Below are 24,477 nucleotides of genomic sequence, written 5' to 3' on the forward strand. Positions count from 1 at the left end.
AGGGAAGGGTGTTATGAGAGCATAATTTAATAGGGAGCCCTAACTAGTCCGAAGATCAGGGAAGCCTTCGTTAAGAAAATGAATTTTAAATCGAGTTAACCACAAGAAGAAGGGGGTCAGAAAAGAATTCCAAAGATAGAAAACAGTGAGTATGAAGGCCTAGAGATAAGGAAGAACATGGAATGAATGACTGAAGGGAAAAAAACTAATGACAAGAGGACGGTTAGGATGAGGCTTGTGAGGTGGGAATATATTCACACATTACGAGGCCTCAAAGGCTCCCTGACAGGTCTGAAAGGAAAGTGAAAGTGAAGTTGCTCAGTCGTGTCCGACTCTTTGCGGCCCTCTGGACTGTAGCCTGCCAGGCTCCTCTGTCCATGGGATTTTCCAGGCAAGAATACTGGAGTGGGGTGCCATTTCCTTCTCCAGGGGATCTTCCCCACCTAGGGACTGAACCTGCACTGCAGGCAGACTCTACCATCTGAGCTACCAGGGAAGCCTGAATCTTCATCAAGTAATAGCAGGCCACTGAAGGGTTTTGGGAAGTGGAGCAGTATGATATTTTTATTTTTAAAGTATCATCAGTCAGTTCAGTCTCTCAGTCGTGTCCGACACTTTCCGACCCCATGGACTGCACATGCCAGGCTTCACTGTCCATCACCAACTCCCACAGCCTACTCAAACTCATGTCCATTGAGTCGGTGATGCCATCCAACCATCTCATCCTCTGTCGTCCCCTTCTCCTCCTGCCTTCAATCTCTCCCAGCATCAGGGTCTTTTCAGTATTTTTAAAATATATCACGCCACAGTTATCAAGACACGGTGGTACTAGCAAAAGAATAGACAATGACATTCATGGAACAGCATACAGAGCCCAAAACAGACTCACAAAGATAAGAGTCAACTGAGCACCGACAAAGGAGTAGAGGCAATTTAAAAGAACAGGCTTTTCTTCAAATGGTGCTGGAGCAACAACATCCACATGCAAAAATATGAGTCTAGACTCACACCTTACACCCTTCACAAAGTTACAAGTAAAATACAAAATGAGAAGACAACATAGGAGAAAATCTAGTTGACCTTGGGTTTGATGATTTTTTTAAAGATACAAGGAGTGATCCGTGAAAGAAAAAATTGATATGTTAGACTTCGTTATAATTAACAAATTCTGCTGCATGAAAGGCACTGTTCAAAGAATGAAACAACAAGCCACAGCTGGAAGAAAATATTTGCCAAACACATGTGTGATAATGGACTGGTATCCAAAATATACAAAGAACTTTAAAACTCAAACAGAGAATAACTCCTGGAGTTTCCCAGTGGTCTAGTCGTTAGGATCCTGGACTTTCACTACCATAAGTCAGGTTCACTCCCTTGAGTCAGGTTGACTCCCTGGTCAGGGAACTCAAATTCCACAAGCTATCCAATCTGACCCTCCCCCCCAAAAAATTACCCAATTACAAAACGGGCAAGTGATCAGAATAGACAACTCACCAAAGAAGATATACAGATGGCAACGAAAATGTGAAATGATGCTCAAGATCATATGTAATCATAAATTGTACTGTTTTATTAGGCCACTCTCCCAAGGCAACAGAAATAATAACAAGTGGGACCTAATCAAATTTACAAGCTTTTGTATAGCTAAGGAAATCATCAACAGAATGAAAAGACAGCCTACAGACTGGGAGAAAATATTTGCAAATGATGTGACCAACAAGGGCTTAATATCCAAAATACACAAACAGCTCATACAATTCAACAATAAAATAACTTACAGCCCAACAGAAAAATAGGCAGAAAACCTACACAGACAGTTCTCCTAGGAAAACACACAGACAGCCAACAGGCACATGAAAAGATGCTCAACATCACTAATTATTAGAGAAAAGCAAATCAAAACTATGAGGCACCACTTCACACCTCTCAGACGGCCATCATTAAAAAGTCTACAAATAACAAATGCTAAAGAGGGAAGGAGAAAAGGGAATCCTCCTACACTGCTGGTGGAAATGTAAGTTGATGTAGCCACAATGAAAATAATCAGGAGATTCCTCAAAAAGCTAAAAAATCGAGTTGTCAAGTGATCCAGCAACCCCACTCCTGGGCATATATCTGGACAAAACTGTAATTCAAAAAGACACATGTACCACAATCTTCAATGCAACACTATTCACAACAGCCAAGACATGGAAATAACCTAAGTGTCCATCAAAAGATGAGTGGATAAAGAAGATTTGGTACAGATATACAATGCAATACTACTCAACCATGAAAGAGAACAAAATAACACCATTTGCAGCAACATGGATGAACTTGGAGATTGTCATATTAAATCAGGGAAGTCAGAAAGACAAATACCATGTGATATTACTTCTATGTGAAATCTGAAATACAACACAAATGAACCTATCTACAAAACAGACTCACAGACATAGAGAACAGACTTGTGGCTGCCAAGGGAGAGAGTGGGAAGAATGGATTGGGAGTTTGGGTTAGCAGATGCAAACTATTATATATAGAATGGATAAATAACAAGTCCTACTATATAGCACAGGGAAATATATTCAATATTCTGTGAAAAAACATAATGGAAAAGAATATATAAAAGAATGTAAAAAAAATCATATGTCATCAGGGAGTTACAAATTAAAACAGTAAGATCCCACTATATACCTACTAGAATGGCTAAAATCCAAAACAATGATACCATCAAATGCTGATGAGAATGTGGGGCAGCAGGAACTCTCATCAATGGTTGGTAGGAATGCCAATGGTTCAGCCACCATAGAAGACATTTTGGCAGTTGCTCACACAGCCGAACATACTCCTACCACACAATCAAGCAACTGCACTCCTTGATATTTACTCAAGCTGAAAACTTACATCCACACAAAAATCTGTACACAAATGTTTGTTGTTGTTGTTGTTTAGTCATTAAGTCATGTCTGACTCTTTGCAATCCCATCAAGTGTAGCCTGCCAGGCTCCTCTGTCCATGGGATTTCCCAGGCAAGTATACTACAGTGGGTTTCCATTTCCTTCTTCAGGGGATCTTCCTGACCCAGGGATCGAACCTGCATCTCCAATGTCCCCTGCATTGGCAGGTGGATTCTTTACTGTTGAGCCACCAGGGTAGTTCTACACAAATGTTTAAAGTAACTTTATTCAGAACTGTCAAAACTTGGAGGCAACCAAGAGGTTTTTCAACACGTGAAGGGATAAACTATGATAAATCCATACAATGGACTATTATTCAAAGATAAAGAGAAATGAGCCATCAAACTGCAGACATAGAGGACACTTTAAAGTAGATTGCTAAGTGAAAGAAGACAATCTGAAACAGCTAAATTCTAACTATATGATATTTTGGAAAAGGCAAAACTATAGAGAAAATAAAAAGATCAGTCGTTGACATGAAAGTGTATAGGACTGTCTAAGGAGAAAAACTACACAAGACATGTAGACCCAAACATTTAATTACTGGCCAGAGGATGAGAAATCAAGAGACTAGACTGTAAAGGAGCAAGAGTATCAAGCAAAGGAGAAAGTGACAAAAATCAGAGCGAGAAAAAACTTCCAGAAGGAGGTCATGGTCCTGGCACTGAATGTGGATTAGAGCAGAGAAGAGACCTAGGGCACACCGCTGGATTCCTCCAGAAGGAGGCCACAGTGACCTCAGCAAGGGCCAGACTGCGTGAACAAAGAGTGCCATGGGTACCCAGCACACACAGAAATGTTTAGGAAGAGGAGCGAAATACACGGCAGCAGCTAGAGAGGAAGACAGAGCAGAGGTAGGGGTTTTTATTGTTTTTTGTTTTTTTTACTTTTTCTTTGAAGACTTCAAGTCTTAAGCATTTTAAAGGATGGTGGAAAGAATATAGAAAGGAAAACACTGAAGATGATTCAAAGATAAGGGATCAGAATTACCAACAGTGACTGTTGTTTGAAGTGTGAGACCTCTAAAAGAGGTCACTCACTTGTCCAAAAAAAAATATCTTTCCATGAAATTTAGATACGCTTTTTTCCTTTTATAAAGCAGTAAAAAAAGAAAAGTCCATTTATCCATGCGTGAGAGTTACCTTTCTATTCAATATTACTTCCTACGCATTTTCTAGGTGATAAATTCATTAACATGCCATTCTAAGCCTTTTACATTCTGAGCCCAGTGAACTTTTCTGTTCACAAGCCCACAATGAGCCAATCACTTCGCTCACTTTCCTTCTGCTTACCTTTCTTTACTCATGTCACTCCCCACCTGTGGCACTTTGTCTGACAAATCCTACCAGTACTCCTATTCTTCAGACCCAGAGGCCTATGACCAGTTGGTTATTTTCAACCTTACCATCTTTGCCTGCTGTTTATCCAACTTTTGTATGTGACTGTTAATTGCATCCAAAACTACAAAATAATCATTCTTTTCAAGTGTAGCTGGAATGTTCACCAAGACAAAGCCTATTCTGTTTGAAAAAAACAAAATAAGTCTCAATAAATTTCAAGACTGAAATATCAAAAATTATGTTTTCTGGCAATGAAATGAAACTAGAAATCAGCTAACAAAGTAATTTGTACTAAGTTATTTTATACTAAAGTACTAAGTACTAAAAAATTAAATAACACACTTCTAAACTCTTGGGTCAAAGAATAAATCTCAAGGGCAATTTTACAATGTTTAATGATAATGAAAACATATAAACAAATTTGTGAGAAGCAACTAATGCACTACTTAGAAAGAAATTTATAGCTTCAGATGAATAGACAAACTCCTTAGAAGGCACAGCTTACCAAAATTTGCAAGATCCCAACACTGAAAACTATAAAACATTGTCAGTTCTTTCAAGTTGATCAAAAAGTCAATGAAATCACAACCAAAACTCTACTAGGACTTTTGGAAAAACTGACAAACTAATTTAAAACTGTATTCGTCATAAAAGAAGAAGAGATAGCATTCGTCATAAAAGAAGAAAATTAACAAGCTAGACTTCATAAAAAATAAAAACTCTGCTCTTGGGATTTCCCTGGTGGTCCTGTGGTTAACACTTCACACTTCCAATGCACGGGGCACAGGTATGAGCCCTGGTCAGGGAACTGTGATCCCACACTCCACGCAGTGAGGCCAAAAAAGAAAAAACTCTGCTCTTCAAAAAACAATATTGGGACGTTTTCCTCGTGGTCCAATGGTTAAGAATCTGCCTTTCAATTCAGGGAACACGGGTTTGATCCCCGGTCCGGGAAAAATCCCACATGCCATGAGGCAACTAAGCCTGTGGGCCACAACTACTGAGCCTGCGCTCTGCAACAAGAGAGGCCACTGCAATGAGAAGCCCGGGCTCAGCAACAAAGATCCAGGGCAACCAAATATAAAATAATTAATTAATAAAAAATTCAGACCCTAAGGACTTTTCTGGATCGGGAAGATTCCCTGGAGAAGGGAATGGCTACTCACTCCAGTATTCCTGACTGGAGAATTCCACAGACAGAAGAGTCTGCCGGACTACAGTCCATGAGGTGTATAGACACAAAGAGTCAGACACAACTGAGCAACTACCACAACACAGCTAACAAAGGACTTTTCGGGAGAGGAAAAAAAACCCATACCTACACAAACACCTCAGTTCAGTTCAGTTCAGTTGCTCAGTCGTGTCCGACTCTTTGCGACCCCATAAGCTGCAGCACGCCAGGCCTCCCTGCCTAACACCAACTCCGGGAGTCCACCCAAACCCATGTCCATTGAGTCGGTGATGCCATCCAACCATCTCATCCTCTGTCGTCCCCTTCTCCTCCTGCCTTCAATCAAAAACACCTCAAGGAGGATCAAATCTGAAAAACACTAAGACCAAGACAGGAATTTTTCTTTCTTGAGAGGAAAAAAATGACACACACACACACACACACACAACGAACTGAAGTCAGGATAATTCCAAAGCATGGGACTCAGAATGTTAATATAGTTGAAATGTATCAGTCAAAAAAACCTAGAATAAAACTCAGTATTAATGGAATGATGTGGTGTCATAACTAAAATCTAAGCACCATATTAAAAACTATTTTTAATACTGCAAAATGAATACTGAGATAAGAAATGGAAAAAGGCTAAGCATTATAGGATGGTTTGTACAGATATGATGAGAGAGTCCACAGGAGTTAACTGGTATAGATAAAAGCAAGCAGCATGGTTATTCTAAACTGCAGCACTGTCTGGTAGGACTTTCTGGGTGACAGCATGGTCTGAATCTGTGCTGCCCAATACTGTAACCACAGCCACACTTGAAATGCAGCTAGTAGGGCTGAGAAAATAAAATTTTAACTTTATTTCATTTTAATTAATTTAAACTTTAAAAGACACAGAAGGGTAGTGGCTGCCATCCCGGACAGGGCAAGTCTAGAGAAAGGAAAACAAAGCCTTCTGGTGAGTCTACACAATCCAGAGACAAAAGGAAGAGCAGGGTATAATCACCACGCACATGGCAGGCACTCCATAAACGGCTGTTAAACTATAACTACAGTGAGCAACTCTTTACTGAGCTTCCAAGCCAAGGATGACAGACAAGAACTCAAGAACAACCCACAGGTGAGAACAGGAATTCCTGAAAATGCGAAATATGTCCTATGTCACCAAAATAATCCTGACATTTAAGTCAACAATCCTATGCTAGTCATTTCCACTAAAAGTTCTCAAACCACTCATTTAAAACATTACTCCTACAGTACTTTGAACTAAAGTAACTTTCACTAACGTTGCTTAAAGCACTTTACTAATAAACATTAATTAAGGTTCCATACTGTACAAAGTATAATTTCCATTTGAAAACAGGAAAACCAAAGCACTGAAAGGTAAATAACCAAGATTAAAAGGTGAAAATAAAAAAGCAAAGTCATACTTTTTAACTCTAACTTGATTAAATCTGAAAACTCCATCCCTACTAATATTTTTGCTTAAATATACCTACCAAATCAAAATTCATTGTGAGAGACTAAGGTTCTAAATGCTTAGTTCCAGAATACAGACAAGGGACTTGAAGAACTACTTTTCCAATCACAGGTTTCACTAACAATTGCTGCAACTAAAAGAGTCACATTCCCACAAGTTTGCTCCTTGACAGTAAGTTTATTTCCTTACTCCACAAATGACTCAACTCAAATATAACACTACTGTGGGAACAAGAGAGTAAACAAAAGTCAGAAATAGGTGCTCTGAATCCCAATCAGTTTTACATACTAAAAACCATGATGAATGTCAACTAGGAAAATCATGATCTTAAAAACAGGAAGAAGCCTGAGATCACCAACCCAACCCCTCATTTCACGCTTTCATCCTCTTCGCTCAACGTTTCCGACTGACACTGCTGACGTAAAGGCACGAGGCATGTTAAGCCACACTGTCTCCTAGAGAGTACAATGAGAAGACACGGCTGTATCAAGAGCCACAGGTTGTCTCATGATGTGCAAAAAGCCCATAAAACAGCAATATACATTATTCCAAATCTAGCTGAAAATCACATTTTCTGGTGGAATTTTTGTTTTTCTTCATATATGGGCTTCCCTGGTGGATCAGATGGTAAAGAATGTGACTGCAATGCAGGAGACCAGGGTTCAATCCCTGGGTCGGGAAGACCCTGTGGAGAAGGGAAAACTATCCACTCCAGTATTCTTGTCAGGAGAATCCCATAGACAGAGGAGCCTGGTGTGCTACAGTCCAAAGAATCACAAAGGGTCAGACACAACTGAGCAAGGTTCACTTATCACTTTTACATAGGTATCCAGGCTCCATATCAGACCCACCAAATCAAAATCTCCAGGCTATGGGGCCAGTTATCAGTATATTTCAAAGCCACCTCAGTTCAGTCACTCAGTTGTGTCCAACTCTTTGTGACCCCATGGATTGCTGTATGCCAGGCTTCCTTGTCCATCAACAACTTCCGGAGCTGGCTCAAACTCGTGTCCATCGAGTCAGTGATGCCATCCAACCATCCCGTCCTCTGTCATTCTGTTCTCCTCCTGCCTTCAATCTTCCCAGCATCAGGGTCTTTCCCAATGAGTCAATTCTTCGTATCAGGTGGGCAAAGTATTGGAGCTTCAGCTTCAGAATCAGTCCTTTCAATGAATATTCAGGACAGATTTCCTTTAGGATGGACTGGTTGGATCCCCTTGCAGTCCAAGGGACTCTCAGGGTCTTCTCCAACACCACAGTTCAAAAGCATACATTCTTTGGCGCTCAGCTTTCTTTACAGTCCAACTCTCACATCCATACATGACTACTGGAAAAACCATAGCTTTGACTAGATGGACCATTACTTTGTCGCCGAAGTAATGTCTCTGCTTTTTAATATGCTGTCTAGGTTGGCCGGAGCTTTTCTTCCAAGAAACAAAGCGTCTTTTGATTTCATGGCTGCAGTCACCACCTGTAGAGATTTTGGAGCTCCCAAAAATAGTCTCTCACTGTTTCCATTGTTTCCCCAACTTTTTGCCATGAAGTGATGGGACTGGATGCATGATCTGAGTTTTTTGAATGTTGAGTTTTAAGCCAACTTCTTTACTCTCCTCTTTCACCTTCATGAAGAGGCTCTTCAGTTCTTCATTGCTTTCGGCCAGAGGGTGGTGTCATCTGCATATCTGAGGATCTTGATATTTCTCCCAGCAATCTTGATTCCAGCTTGTGCTTCGTCCAGCCCAGCATTTCACATGATGTACTCTGCATAGAAGTTAAATATGCAGGGTGACAGTGTACAGCCTTGACGTACCCCTTTCCTAATTTGGATCCAGTCTGTTGTTCCATGTCCACTTCTAACTGTTGATTCTTGACCTGCATACAGATTTCTCAGGAGGCAGGTAAGGTGGTCTGGTATTCCCATGTCTTTAAAGAATTTCCACAGTTTGTTGTGGTCCACACAGTCAAAGCTTTGGTGTAGTCAATAAAGCAGAAGTAGATGTTTTTCTGGAACTCTCTTGCTTTTCTATGATCCAGTGGAGGTTGGCAATTTGATCTCTGGTTCCTCTGCCTTTTCTAAATCCAGCTTGAATATCTGGAAGTTCACGGTTCACATACCATTGAAGCCTAGCAGGAGAATTTTGAGCATTACTTTGCTAGCGTGTGAGATGAGTGCCATTGTGGGGTACTTCGAACATTCTTTGGCATTGCCTTTCTTTGCGACTGGAATGAAAACGACCTTTTCCAGTCCTTTTCCGGCCACTTCTGAGTTTTCCAAATTTGCTGACATATTGAGTGCAGCACTTTCACAGCATCATCTTTTAGAATGTGAAGTAGTTCAACTGGAATTCCATCACCTTCATTAGGTTTGTTCGGAGTGATGCTTCCTAAGGCCCACTTGACTTCACATTCCATGATGTCTGGGTCCAGGTTAGTGATCACACCATCGTGGTTATCATGAAGATCTTTTTTGTATAGTTCTGTGTATTCTTGCCACTTCTTAACATCTTCTGCTTCTGTTAAGTCCATACTGTTTCTGTCCTTTACTGTGCCCATCTTTGCATGAAATGTTCCCTTGGTATCTCTAATATTCTTGAAGAGATCTCTAGTGTTTACCATTCTATTGTTTTCCTCTATTTCTTTGGATTGATCACTGAGGAAGGCTTTCTTATCTCTCCTTGCTATTCTTTGGAACTCTGCATTCAGGTGGGTGTATCCTTCCTTTTCTCCTTTGCCTTTAGCTACTCTTCTTTTCTCAGGTATTTCTCTAAGCTATTTTCTCTAAGGCCTCAAGTCAGACAACCCCTTTGCCTTTTTGCATTTCTTTTTCTTGGGGATGGTCTTGATGTACAACGGCCTCCTGTACAATGTCATGAACCTCCGTCCATAGTTCTTCAGGCGGTCTGTATCAGATCTAATCCCTTGAATCTATTTGTCATTTCTACTATATAATTGTAAGGGAATTGATTTAGGTCATACCTGAATGGTCTAGTGGTTTTCCCTACTTTCTTCAATTTAAGTCTGAATTTTGCACTAAGGAATTCATGATCTGAGCCACAGTCAGCTCCGAGTCTTATTTTTACTGACCATATAGAGCTTCTTCATCTTCAGATGCAAAGAAAATAATCAGATTTCAGTATTGACCATCTGGTGTTGTCCATGTGTAGAGTCGTCTCTTGTGTTGTTCGAAGAGCGTGTATGCTATGACTAGTGCATTCTCTCGGCAAAACTCTGTTAGCCTTTGCCCTGCCTCATTTTGCACTCCAAGGCCAAACTTGCCTGTTACTCCAGGTATCTCTTGATTTCCTACTTTTGCATTCCAGTCCTACTTTTGCATTCTGGTCCCCTATGATGAAAAGTACATCTTTTTTTGGTATTAGTTTTAGAAAGTCTTGTAGGTCATCATAGAACCATTCAACTTCAGCTTCTTTGGCATTAGCGGTTGGGACATAGACTTGGATTACTGTGATACTGAATGGTTTGCCTTGGAAATGAACAAAGATCATTCTGTCATTTTTGAGATTGCACCCAGGTACTGCATTTTGGACTCTTCTGTTGACTATGAGGGCTACTCCATTTCTTCTAAGGGATTCTTGCCCACAGTAGTATATATAGTGGTCATCTGAGTTAAATTCATACATTCCAGTCCATTTTAGCTCACTGATTCCTAAAATGTCGATGTTCACTCTTGCCATCTCCTGTTTGACCACTTCCAATTTACCTTGATTCATGGACCTAACATTCCAGGTTCCTAGGCAATGTTGTTCTTTTCAGCACTGGACTTTACTTCCATCACCAGTCACATCCACAACTGGGCATTGTTTTTGCTTTGGCTCCATCTCTTCATTCTTTCTGAAGTTATTTCTCCACTCTTCTCCAGTAGCATATTGGGCACCTACTCACCTGGGGAGTTCATCTTTCAATGTCATATCTATTTTCCTTTCCTTACTGTTCATGGGGTTCTCAAGGCAAGAATACTGAAATGGTTTGACATTCCCTTCTCCAGTGGACCACATTTTGTCAGAACTCTCTACCATGACCCATCTGTCTTGGGTGGCCCTACACGGCATGGCTTATAGTTTCATTGAGTTAGACAAGGCTGTGAGTCATGTGATCAATTTGGTTAGTTTTCTGTGATTTTGTTTTCATTTTATCTGCCCTCTGATGGTTAAGGATAAGAGGCTTGTGGAAGCTTCCTGATGGGAGAGACTGACTGATGGAGAAATCTGGGTCTTGTTCTTATGGGTGGGGCCATGCTCAGTAAATCTTTAATCCAATTTTCTGTTGATGGGCAGGGCTGATAAATGGATAGGTGATTATTTGACATTGTACAGGAAGCAGTGATCAAGACCATCCCCAAGAAAACGAAATGCAAAAAGGCAAAGGGGTTGTCTGACTTGAGGCCTTAGAGAAAATAGCTTAGACAGTTCTCTCAAATCCATCTAATACACTTACAGGCAGATGATCAAACAAATTAACAATATGCAAATTTAACATCTATTTACAAGGAATTGATTAGGCTTATTCCACAGCCTTCTCATGACTATGTATGCTTAAAGTGAATTTACGTTGTGTAGATAGAACAAAGTCATTCTCTGCTAGTAAAATTATTTCCAATTTTTAAGACAGTTTATCATGTGTTCTGTAACAGGCATGGTAGCTCCATCCTCTGAATAAATTTGACAATCACTGCTCTGGGTTTTACCTACGAAGGCCGATTAGAAAAATTATAACACAGATATGTTGAGGAAAATGCATATTTCATTTAACTGTGCTTTTAAAGACATTCCTGAATCTAGACCCTGAAAGAGTCTGAGTCTATTATCAGAAATGATAGCTAATATTTACTTAGCAAGAACCACATCAGTGACTCAGCCAAGCACTCCACGTATACTGAATCACTAAATCATCACAGCAATTCTATCAAGTAGGCATTATTCTTACCCTGCTTCCTTCTGATTAAGAAATTGAAGCACAGAGAAGTTAAGCAATCTGTTCAAACTCTCAGAGCCAATAAAGAGGCAGAGCCGCTAAACAGTAGGTAGAAAGAACCTAAACCTGTGGTGGTCTCAGCCTGGTTAAGGGATTATTATTAGATACAAAACAAGATTCTGAAACACAAATGAAGAGAGTACTGGATTGGGATTTTCTTGACCATTCAGTGGTGAAGAATCTGGCTGCCAATGCAGGGGACATGGGTTCGATCCCTGGTCCAGGAAAATTCCAAACACTGTGGGATAACTAAGCCTGTGTGCCACAACTATTGAGCCCACGCCCCAGAGCCTGTGTTCCAAGAAAGAAGTCACCCCAATGAAGAGACCACACATCACAACTAGTAAGTAGCCCCCACTCGCCACAACTAGAGAAAGCCTGCATGCAGCAGTGAAGACCCAAAACAACTGAGGAAAAAAAAAAAAGAGTACTGGGTTGGACTTAAGCAGACCAAAACCTGGATTCCAATTTTCCCACTTAGCAGCTTTGAGACTATCAAGAAAAAACTCAACTTACCTGGCTTCAGCTACCTGGTCTATAATAAGGCAATGGTAGAGTGGTTCTGATCTAATTTCAAACTCTAAATAAATTGCTAAATACATGTATTTTAGTACTGATAAGGCAGCCAAAGCAACTGAATAAAAATAAAGACCGGATCAACGGACACAGGGAAATATTCTAAGAGAACTCTCCCTGAGAGGCTCTCAATTTCTAACACACACAACAGTGGATTCCTCAGGTGCCTGTTCAAAGTGAGTGTCTCAGCCCTTCCCTGGCCTGCAGATCAATAGTTTAGAATCTGCAGGGTGGGTCTGGGCTCCACCCTGGACCCACTCCTTCAGTGACCAGCATGCACTGGAGTTGGTGCCCCCTGGGTTAGGTAATAGAGAGGATCCAGTTCAGTGTGAATGATCTATTCAATGCCTTTGCTTTTTAAAGTCAGGGACTCTCTAAAATTGCTTACTTTTTTTTAAATTAACAGTTTTCTTAAGATATAATCACATACCATACAATTCACCCATTTAAAGTACACAACTCAGCTGTTTTCCATATCCTAAGAGTTATCCAATCATGACCACAATCAATTCTAGAATGTTTTCTTCACCCCAGAGAAACCCCAAACCCAATAGCAGTCACTCACCATTTTTCCCCAACCCCATCCTCTTCCTGCTGGTAGACAACTATCAGACTACTTTCTGTCTCTACTGAGGTACTTGTTCTGAACAGTTCATACAGATGAAGTCATACAACAAATCATCTTTTGTGACCGGCTTCTGTTACTCAGCACGTCTCACTGCAAGCTCCATCCATGTATCATTACTTCATTTCTTTTTATTGCCAAACAACACTACACTTTGTGAAGGGACCTCATTTTAGTCATCCACTTATCAGTTGATGACTATTTAGTTGTTTCTAAGATTGCCTAATTTTAATACAGAAAAAAGGAGATTAGATTAAAAAATTTTTGTATTAAGATTTTTCCAGGTAAATGTATCAACGTACTCAACATGTTCACTACAGTAAATGTTACCATAATGTAAATAAATGTACTACCTAATAGCACACTTTCACACACTACTAAAATAGGCTACAAAAATATTTACTATAAATATGATTATCGTATGTTTAATAGAAGAGGTTTTTATTCCTAAACCAAATACTTTCTTTCAAAACCAGCTGTTAAATTGTGACTCTGCCACCGGAGGTTATGGCTTCTGTGCTGGAAAACTACCACCTTCACTTTCCAGCGAACAATCACTCTCCTTGTCCCACTTTGCTTTTTTTAAGCTCCATGGACCTGCTCCAGTCTACTTCACAGACCTTGTTCTCTCTACTCCCTTTCTTATTTGTCTAGTGCTGACCTACTAATTGTCCTGACAGGCCAACTATGTCAGTTTGTGGAAGCATTTTTATTCAAAACTGTGGAAAACTACAGATATGCCTAAATCTTTTTTTAACTTCAGAATTCTTTATTAGACTTTGAATTTAAAACCTTATCCTTGCTGCAATTTACATTTTTTTACCACTTGAGATAAGGTCTAAAGCTTGCTTCTAATTAACTGACAAGTTCTGTGGCACAACCACCCCTTTCACTGGACTCATTGCGGTTGGGACACACCTGCTCTGGTCACAGTCTTGCTGAAGGAGTAACAGAAACATAGCTTATGGCAGATTTCCATCGTACAGCTAATATCTAGAGAGCTTACCTACACAGGCAGGGGCCTACCCTACACATCTGCATGCACGTCTTACTGAATTCTCATCACAGTATCCTTCAGCAGTATATGCATATTACCACCAGCCCCCCAACTCAGAAGATGAAGAAACTGAGATCCAGTAAGCCAGAGTCAGAACTCAAAGCCAGGTCGGGCTCAAAGCCAGTAAGCTTTAACCACTTATGCAGCTCTAGACACAAAGTCAAAGGCCACAGAGCTAAAGCCAGAACAGCAAGCACAAAAGGCGGAACACCCGTGACCACAGATCACAGTGCTTGGGGACTGAGGAGGAGGTCCGAAGGCCGCCTGGCCCTCTGGGGTTTCAGTAGAGGAGGCAGGCATAATCCTACGACCTTTCTTCAAACACGGACAGGACAGAAGAGGCACAAAAATTTCCACAATACATGAAATGTCTGTCTCAGCCCCGGGGGCTTCTGAAGTTGCTCTTGTGTAAAAGGAACACATTCTTAGTGGCTCACACCTCATAACTTCTGTGAATGGCTCACAGAAGCAAAAAGCTTCTGTGCTAAAGTGAAAAAACAAACAAAAAGGGACAATCTGAGAAGAGTCAGGGCAAGAACAACTTCTAGGAACCAACTTCCAGCTCCTTCCGGTTCTAATCAAGACATAGCCACCACCTCAACACTCGCACTCATCTGTGTCAAGACGTAGAAGTAGGGAACACATGTTTTTAAGGATTAAATTACCTTTGCTACACAGAGGGGTTTAATGCAACAATGACATTAGGTTATCAAAATAAGTACTTTGCATTGTCTGTTTACATTCAACTTATCCTCATAAAGCAAATTTGTATTGATAAAGAACAGAGACTGCATTTTTAAAAGCTTAGATGCATGATAAATACATTTTCAGGACTGGTTGGGATATGATGATATTTTAATCTTGCCTCTCTTACTGATGTTTTTCCTATATAACCACAGAAACGTCATTCTAAAATGTAACTCCTAGCTTCTAAATGAGCTATGTTCCAAAGTTCCCTTTCAATGCAGTCTGAAAACTACAAATCAGTTTGCCAATAGAAAAAAATGCTATAAATGATTCCAGTATTAGGCCACAATCAAATGTTTAAATTGAAAATAAAGTGCAAAAGTTGTCTGGGCCCATGTCCACTTTGAAGCCCAAGCACAGAAGGCCCCATAGGCACAGCAGTGAGCGAGGGGGTGGGGGTGGGGGGCTAGCCTCCCAGCACCAGGAGCCCCTCAGCTTCCCAGTCACACTGGCGAGCCGGCGGGGGTGGGGGGGGTGGGGGGGGTGGGGGGTGGTGCGGGGACAGTCTCTCTCAGTCAAGGACCTCTCTCTACAGGGGCCACTGTATACACGGTTTGTGAAATGGGCAAAGCAACACCTCTTCAGCCTCATTATACACTCACTGGGGAGTATGAGGTTTATAGTACAATGTCTATAAACAACACACAATCCTGAATTATCTTTATTTTTACAGATGGGAAAGAGACTGTACAGATTAAGTTATTTACCAAATATCACAAAGCCAGTGATACAGCAGTGACACAAACAAAAATCCCTGCCCTCCAAAGCTGACACTCTAGAAGACAGACAACAAACAAGCCTAATAAACTACAGGGTTTCTAGAAGGCGCCATGCACTGTGGAGGAAAAGGGTGCATGCAGCCAGGGCGTGGTGGGGGACGGGGGTGGGGAGCAGGTTCAACAGGACTGTCAGTGCAGACCTTCCAGTAGAGGGCTGCACGGGGCAGCTGGAAGGAGATGAGAGGGTGGCCTGTGGAGACAGTGTAAGGCAGAGCAAACAGCCAGTGCAAAGGCCCTGAGGAGGAAGTGTGCCTGGAATATCCTGGGAACAGCAAGGTGGCCAGGATGTGTGAAGAAAAGCAAGTAAGGGAGAGTGTGAATGAGGAGTCAGGAGCACCAGGCGCGGGGGCCATGCTGACTGCTGTGAGGGCCCTGCCTGTCTGCTGGGGGAGATGGGACCCACTGAAGGCTGTGGGCAGAGGAGTGACAATGACACAACTTACAACTAAAAATGAGATCGCTGGCTCTGGACTACAGCAGAATAAAGGCAGGGGGAAGGGGTACCAGAGAGTGGTGGGCAGTGCTGGCTGTACCAGGGACTAAGGAGGGCGCCAGAGCTCTGTTCTGATCAAATACGGAAAACTCCAGGAACAGCAGACAGAATTCAGATTTAGGCAGATTAAGTCCAAGACGCCCACTAGATTTCTCAGAGGACCAGTAAACTGGCAGGTAGTTTCAGGGGAGCAACGCAGACTACAGATAACAAGTTGTAAGTCGTCAGCACAGTGATGATATTTAAAACAATGAGGCCAGATGAGATCACTGTCCTAGATTCAAGAGCTTGAGTACAGAGAAAAAATTCACCAGGATTTTCCTTTTTCTGAGATAATAAAGAATTGTCAGCGATTTTTAATTACAGAAGATTCATTTCAAGGGCTTCAAAAATGTATAGAAATGCTAATCATCTGTTAAACAAATGTAATATTATCACGTTTTACAGAAAGGAACAATCTTATTTTTCATTCATATGTTTTCTCTCAAGAGCAAGATTCTTGTATACATGAACATCAGAAAAATCAGATATTTCTAAAAGTGAGTTTACAGATCATCTAATCCAATTCCTTTCTTTTACAGAAAGGAAGGTGAAGGTGAAGACAGGCTGGACAACCTGCCTAAATTCACACAACCATCCAGGGGCAGACCCACACCCAGCGTCCCTCCTACCCTACCACAGGCTCTTCCTAACACACCAGTCTTTCTGCAGAGCAATGGCTCCCAGCCTGTGTGCATACACCCGAGCTTGGTCCACACTCACCACGGATGGCCACGTTACTGCCATACTGGCAGAGGGTAGAGCAGTTGACAGTCTCCTCTGGGGACCCCTCTTCTCAGAACTGCCCTCACCCCCAGGGTGTGCCGCTTCCCAGTGGGAATCACTACTGTAAGGAATTATTTAGATGAAAAAAAACGAGGAAAAGAAAGGATAATTGTCATTTAATGACAATACAGAGAACCGTGAAGAATTCATTTCTATTATCTCATAACCCTAATCAAGCACTCTTATTTTTTGCTACTGTTAGGTCCCCTGATCCCTATCCAAATATTTGTTTTATGGTTATTCTTCTTGTTATCTGAGCAAAGCCCAATTATTATGAGCCATTAGATACAAAAAATAAGAGCCTTCAGCTTCGTGCTGTAGTTTTAAATCAATTAAAACCAAAATAAAAAAAGTATCATTAGTTAATATCTAATTACTACTTAAGACAGGCTTAAAATATAAATGATATAACCTATTGAAATTTTCTTAGAAAGCAAATCCTCTACTTAGAAAAGTTAAAACTGCACAGATATAAGAATTACTAACATGACTACTTAACTATCAATAAAGACTAATATATTATTTACAAAACAGATCAGTTTGTTTGATAATGCAATACCAGTAACTTTAACAATCTAAAATAATAGCTTTGTGGAGAAGGAAATGGCAGCCCACTCCAGTATTCTTGCCTGGGAAATCCATGGACAGAGGAGCCTGGCAAGTCTGTCCATGGGGTTGCAGAGTCAGAAGTGCATGCACGTGTGCACACACATGCACCTGACTGCTTAATCCCTTAACCTTGAGAAAAGTTCCCTCAGCTGCTTCCTCCTCCTCACCATGCCTCCACTTTCAACAAAGGGAAGAACTACCTCCATGTATTTTTTCTCCTACTTTCCCAAAGCATCAGAAATAAAGTTCAACACATCAAAAAATAATAATAATAGCTCTGAAAATATTTTGTACACTCTAAACCACTTTACAAATGAAAGGTATTATCAATTATCATGCTTATCTGATAAATAAAAATACAAGACAAAGGTCATTGCTGAGTGATAAACACTAGAAACTGAGGGGTCATTCATGCATTCATTCATTCATTCAAAAAAGTATTTCCTAGTGAGATCCTCCAACACACTCGCACCACACTTAGGGCTAGGTAATACAAATGGAAATAAGACACAGTTCTTTTCCCAAAGGAGTTCACAGTCCAGTGGGAGACATACTTAAGAAAGTATGCAATTAAAACATAGCAGACTGAACACTTTTAGGAGTACGTACAAAATGCCACCTACCAAGCACATTGAAGGGACAACTAACCTGGGGAAACTTCCAGGAAGGAATAATAAGCTTAGGCTTCGAAAATGTGCATTAGCTAGGGAAAGCAGGAAGTGTGTTATGAGCAAAAGGAACAGCAACGCAAATATCTGGAAGTGAAAGAAAGATGAAGGTTTCAAAGCCTTCAGGTGGATCAATATTAGTAAAGTAAAGAATAAGAGAGGAAAGAGGTGAAGCTGGGGAGACAAGCACGATTAAATGAATAAATAACTAAACAGTGAGTAATGCAAGATTAGTTAAATAAATTATATCCATATAACAGAATACCGTAATATGCAACAATAAAGTATGATGCTAAAACATATTTGATAACATGGAAAGTATTCTTTAAACAAGTATCTATTGAGCATCTATTAGTCACTGAGCTAGTTAGATCAAAAAAAAAAAAATCAAGTTGCAAACCAGTATGTTCACATATGATGTAACTCTATGGAAAACATACAAATGTCCTTGAGAACAAAGATAAAATTACAAAATGCTAACAGCATTACTGCTGGGAAATGGGGTTACAGATGATTTTCTTTTCTTTCTCTATCTTTATTTTCTAATCTTTCCCACTTATTATCATAGTATAAATAATCCAAAGTAGATTTGAAGCCTTTCCACAGGGTCAAGCGTAATTGAAAGAACACTACACAGGTAAATCTTCTGTCACAGGCTCTCATATAGGGCAGATACCTAGAGTTGTATTTCTGTTTTGACAACAATTATCCAACTAAACTTTATTGAACGCCTGTCTTGTCCAGGCACCAAAATACAGACACAAAAATGAGGCACAGTCCTTGCCCTGAAAGTGCTCACAGTCAAATGGAGAGACAAACATGCAAACTGGAAGCATGACAGGGTGAGGGATGCTGCAGAGATGACAGTGCCAAGGAAGCACTGAGGACAAAGACTGTGTGGGAAGGTCAGAGCTGTGTGACACACACACTGCTTCCAGCAATGCAGGAGCTGCTCTTAGTGTGTGCCTTAAGGTTCCTCAAAATACTGAAAACAGGACTACCATATGACAACCAATTCCACTCCTGGGTTTGTATCCAAAAAAGCACAACTATAATTCAGAAAGATTCATGCACCCCAATGTTCACAGCAGCACTATGTACAGTTGGCAAGATATGGAAGCAACCTGAGTGTCCATCAACAGATGAGTGAGTAAAGAAAATGCAGTGTGTACACACACACACACACACACACACACACACAAATGGAATACTATTCGGTCATAAAAAAGATGAAGCTTTGCCATTTGCAACAACAGGGATGAACCTGAAGGACATTATGCTGGATGAAATAAGTCAGAGAAAGATAAGTACTGTGTAATATCATTTATATGTGGAATCTAAAAAACATGACAAACTAGAGAATATAACAAAAAAGAAACAGACTCATAGATACAGAGAATAAACTAGTGGTTACCAGTGAGGACAGGGAAGGGGGGCAATATAGGGATGCCAGATTAAGAGGTACAAACTACTATGTACAAAATGAACTAGTACAAAGAAATATATTACAACACAGTGAATATAGCCAATATTTATAATAACTATAAATGAAATCTAACCTTTAAACACTGTGAATAACTACGTTGTATATCTGAAACTTATATACTAGTATACATTAACTGCACTTCAATTTTTTAAAATGTGCCACACCTACCCAGTAAGCCACATTTATCCCACATCACTGTGACCAGTGTGTCGCAAGAAAACAAAGGTGGGAGGGACTGGAGGAGAGAGCAAAAGACACAAACTAACGGGGCTCACGACGCAGTGAGCCTGTTTCACAAGGAGCCTTTGTGGGAGCAGCACAACGGCCCGCCCAGGGGAGTGGGTCAGAGCCTCCTTCAGTCCCCAGTGCTCTGGAGGTCAAGGGCAGACACGCAGCTGGGCCTGAATGTATGGGGACGGGGACTGTTCTAGTAAAGCCAACCAGTCAGAAAAGAGGAAGCCCAGTGTTACTCATCTCTCAGTGAAAGAATACAGAAGTGAGGGGCAAATCAAAAGCCGGAAAAGAAGGCTAGTCTGCTCTTATCATCTGCTAAATAAACCAAAATAGTAATTTTCCTTTGCTTTCACCCTCCAAAATAGTAATTTTCCTTTGCTTTCACCCTAACTCATCACTAACGCTTGAAATAATTTTAATTTCCTACACTTGTTTTGCCTTTTCATTTCACAGACACTTCATTTTTTTCCTTTACCATACCACTTTCAATTTTCTTTTAAATAAGGTACTAACAATCAAATGTGGTCACTTTGAATATTTAAACCTTTGTTACACACAAACTTTGGAAGAAATCTTTTTTTCCTACAAAGTGCAAAGAGAAATAGGAAATAGCCTAACAATGTAAATCACATAGGCAGTTGTAATTTATTACTCATGTCAATCACTTGAAATATTAGAAGGAGAAACCCATGACTCATATAAAATTCAAATATTGTAACAACTGTGGCACTGAACCTAATTAAAAATCACACCTAATTTTGTTCTGATGTGGTTAATATTAATACTTAAAATGATGTGTTAATTCACAAAACACACAGCTGGGAGACATGACTTCTGTCACTGACTTTGTGACTGTCTACTGCATGTTCCTGAAGATCCACGTGGAGGTGAGACCTAACAGCACAGGCGCAGCAATGCTCTACTACTATGCTTCTGTTTCCTCCTCCACCTGAAAGGAGTGACCACAAGAAACCTGCCCCAGTCCTCACCACTTTCTTACTTTCTTGTCACCAGTAACAGCTCATGACCCAAGCCTTCCTGTCTTCCTTGGCTCCTTCACATAACCAAAGCACTCCATTTTCATCATCTCTTATCTCAAAACTTTTACTCTTCATTTCTGCAACTTTGGTATAATCTGTCTTACACACACACACACACACACACACACACACACACACACACACACACCACACACACCCAGTTCTCTCAGTTAACCAACTTCCCTGCAGTCCCCTGCAGTAACAGAGCCCACCCACTGGGCCACTCCTGCTCTCAGCCTGCTTTGGAACCAGCAGGAAAGAGAATTAAAGAAGGCGACAGGTGTGAAATCCCAGCAAATCCTGCACCACCCACAGAACATCAGGGGTGGAATGTAAGGACTCCAGATGTCCATCTGGGGTTGGACAGGAATCCCTGTGATGGCCTTGAAGACTCACCCAAACAGGTATGATCCAGAATGGCTTTCCTATGCCAAACTGATGCCAAAAACTAAGGAGAAACTGTACTATTATCGCTGTACCTGCCACTTTTCAGCATTTCTCAAACAAAGGTTTCATCTCAGGGTCTCCAAAAATACTTAAACTGCTTAAAGGAATGTTTGGGGAAAACAGGAAACAATGCTGCACAGTGACAATCTGCTGAGAATTAAATACTAACAACCTCCACAGCTGGCTTCTCTTGCATTCAGAGTATTCAAAAAAAGCTCAGTAGGTATGGTCCCCACTATTTTTTTTTAAACATCTGCTCACCTGCCTAAAACAGCTGCTTAATTTCTTTGCTCTGCAGTCTGTAGGGCCTAACTAAACATGCAGGCCGGAGGAAGGGGAGAAGAGTGCACTCAGATGGCCCAGATGACCACATGATGGCATAGCTCGGCATGTGGGCCCTTCCTGCCCGGCTCCCACCTCCGCTCCCATACAGCCTGGACTGGACAGCCCCGCAAGGAGGTGGCGGGAGGCGCGCCAGGGCTGTGGGCCAGCATGCATGTGCAGAGGCGGCAGAGCCGGTACATACTTCGGATTCTGCACAAGACACTAACTTGAGTCACCACACTAAAGGGTATGTTATCCGAGACATTAAAACATTTTAACTAAACATTCAACTAAATTTTATGTGGTATAAAATAAGAAAACAAACTAATACCTATACCATTTACTCGTAACATATTTTTCTTGTGTCTTTGGTATAATTATGTCCCTAAATATATACATTTATTTTTCAAACTAAAATTTTACAGTGATTATAAGATACTGCAAACCTAAAATTCCTTTCAAATTATGCTGGAAGAAATAATCATTTTAAGAATACTCTCTAAATTCCTGATTCTTTATTAAAAGCAGTATTTTGAATTCTACCTAAGATCTCCTTTGGGGAGCACATAAAATTGAAAGTACATCTTAATGATCACACAGAAGAAGTATACTTAATCACCACTAGATTTCAGGCTGTGTCTGTCCCAACGTATCTTTAATAAATCACTAGCTACATGTTTTTTTGGTTTAAAAACAATAACAATGAAACTTCACCAGCAAAAATAGCTACCAATTTAATGAAGGTTTAAATGATAGAATAAGCTTTTCAAATGCAATTATTACATAATATTACCAATAAAACCTATTTTGATGGAAAATACACAGTTTTAAGTTATCGTAATTCATCTGTAAATAGATGCCCCAAATTAAGGTTACTACCTTAAGATCAACACGGCAAAAACAAAAACAAGACCATAAATTAACTTTAGTAAACATAAACATAGTAGATAACAAAACTTTCCATTTCAAGTCACTTAAGAAAAGTAGAAGAATCATCAGTTAACATCTTAGAAAACAAAATAATATCCTTCACAAGGAACTAGCCCCAAATTTTCACATAAGACTAAAATTTACTTTTTAAAGTACTAGAAAAACATGAAAATTTATCTGCCAGTGCTACGGACAAGGGTTCTCACCTATTTAAGAAAAATAAATAATCCACTTTCAAAATTCTGTAAGACAAAAAATACCCTATTAATGTAAAAATGCCAAGAAATTTATAGAACAAAGAATTAAGATGTAACAAATAATGGGCTCTTACCCAACACAAAGATGAATATCACAACAGAAACACAAGCAAGACATGAAGGAACAGATCACTTAAGTATTTAAATAATCAAAAATAAGATTTTTGTTGTTGTTAAAAGTTCAATCACATGACAGTAAGAGAAGTGTATATTATTTTAATGAGATGTTATTTATGCCTAATCATTTAGAAAAATATTCTTTTTTTTTAGAAAAATATTCTTCAATGCTGATACTCAAAATTATCACTGTCTGTTGAGGAAAAAGAACATTCTTTCATATCATTTGTAAGATTATAAATTGTCACAGTCTTTTGGGTGAACAGTTTAGGAATATGTCCTCTTAAAAAATGTGTATACCCTTTGGTCTAGTTAATGCACTTCTCTGAATACTTTCTTATGATAAATTCAGATAGAAGATTTAGTCTGTTTACCGAAAACTGTTCAGTCACTCAGTCATGTCCGACTCTTTTTTGTGACTCCATGGACTGCAGCACACCAGGCTTCCCTGTCCTTCACCATCTCCCAAAGTCTGCTCAAACTCATCTTCATTAAGTTGATGATGCTATCCAATCATTTCATCCTCTGTCATTCCCTTCTCCTCCTGCCCTCAATCTTCCCCAGCATCATGGTCTTTTCCAATGAGTTGACTCTTCCCATCAGGTGGCCAAAGTATTGGAGCTCAGGCATCAGTCCTTCCAGTGCATATTCAGGGTTGATATCCTTTAGGATTGACTGATTTGATCTCCTTGATGTCCAATGGACTCTCAAGAGTGTATTCCAGCACCACAGGTTCAAAGGTATCAATTCTTTGGCAGTCAGCCTTTTTTATTGTCCAGCTCTCACATCCATACGTGACTACTGGAAAAACCATAGCTTTGACTATATGGACCTATGTAGGCAAAGTCTACAAAGATCATGAACTCCTAATTGCAAAATTCAGACTTAAATTGAAGAAAGTAGGGAAAACCACTAGACCATTAAGGTATGACCTAAATCATATCCCTTACGATTATACAGTGGAAGTAACAAACAGATTCAAGGGATTAGATCTGGTAAGAGTACCTAAAGAACTATGGACGGAGGTTCGTGATATTGTACAGGAGGCAGGGATCAAGACCATCCCCAAGAAAAAGAAATGCAAAAAGGCAAAGAGGTTGTCTGACAAGGTCTTACGAATAGCTGAGAAAAGAAGAGAAGCTAAAGGCAAAGGAGAAAAGGAAAGATACACCCACCTGAATGCAGAGTTCCAAAGAATAGCAAGGAGAGATAAGAACGCCTTCCTCAGTGATCAATCCAAAGAAATAGAGGAAAACAATAGAATGGGAAAGACGAGAGATCTCTTCAAGAAAATCAAGAATTACTAAGGGGAACATTTCATGCCAAGATAGGCACAATAAAGAA

At 40.2% G+C, this 24,477-nt stretch overlaps 1 protein-coding gene across 20 annotated transcripts in view; it reads right to left on the reverse strand.

Annotated features, from left to right (window-relative positions):
* Positions 1-24,477, reverse strand: part of SPIRE1 (spire type actin nucleation factor 1) — a 153,536-nt gene that overhangs the window by 78,929 nt on the left and 50,130 nt on the right. For 3 of the 20 annotated variants that reach the window (XM_081561716.1, XM_081561719.1, XM_081561720.1), the window contains one exon: positions 16,959-17,082. The exons of the other annotated variants lie outside the window; for them this stretch is intronic. In XM_081561716.1, the coding sequence (XP_081417842.1) occupies positions 16,959-17,082 (124 nt within the window). The remainder of the gene's footprint in view (positions 1-16,958; positions 17,083-24,477) is intronic. 20 annotated transcript variants of the gene reach the window in all.

Source organism: Giraffa tippelskirchi, chromosome 14 (assembly GCF_054371585.1).
Source record: "Giraffa tippelskirchi isolate mGirTip1 chromosome 14, T2T-mGirTip1v1.2.pri, whole genome shotgun sequence".
Classification (NCBI taxonomy): Eukaryota; Metazoa; Chordata; class Mammalia; order Artiodactyla; family Giraffidae; genus Giraffa; species Giraffa tippelskirchi.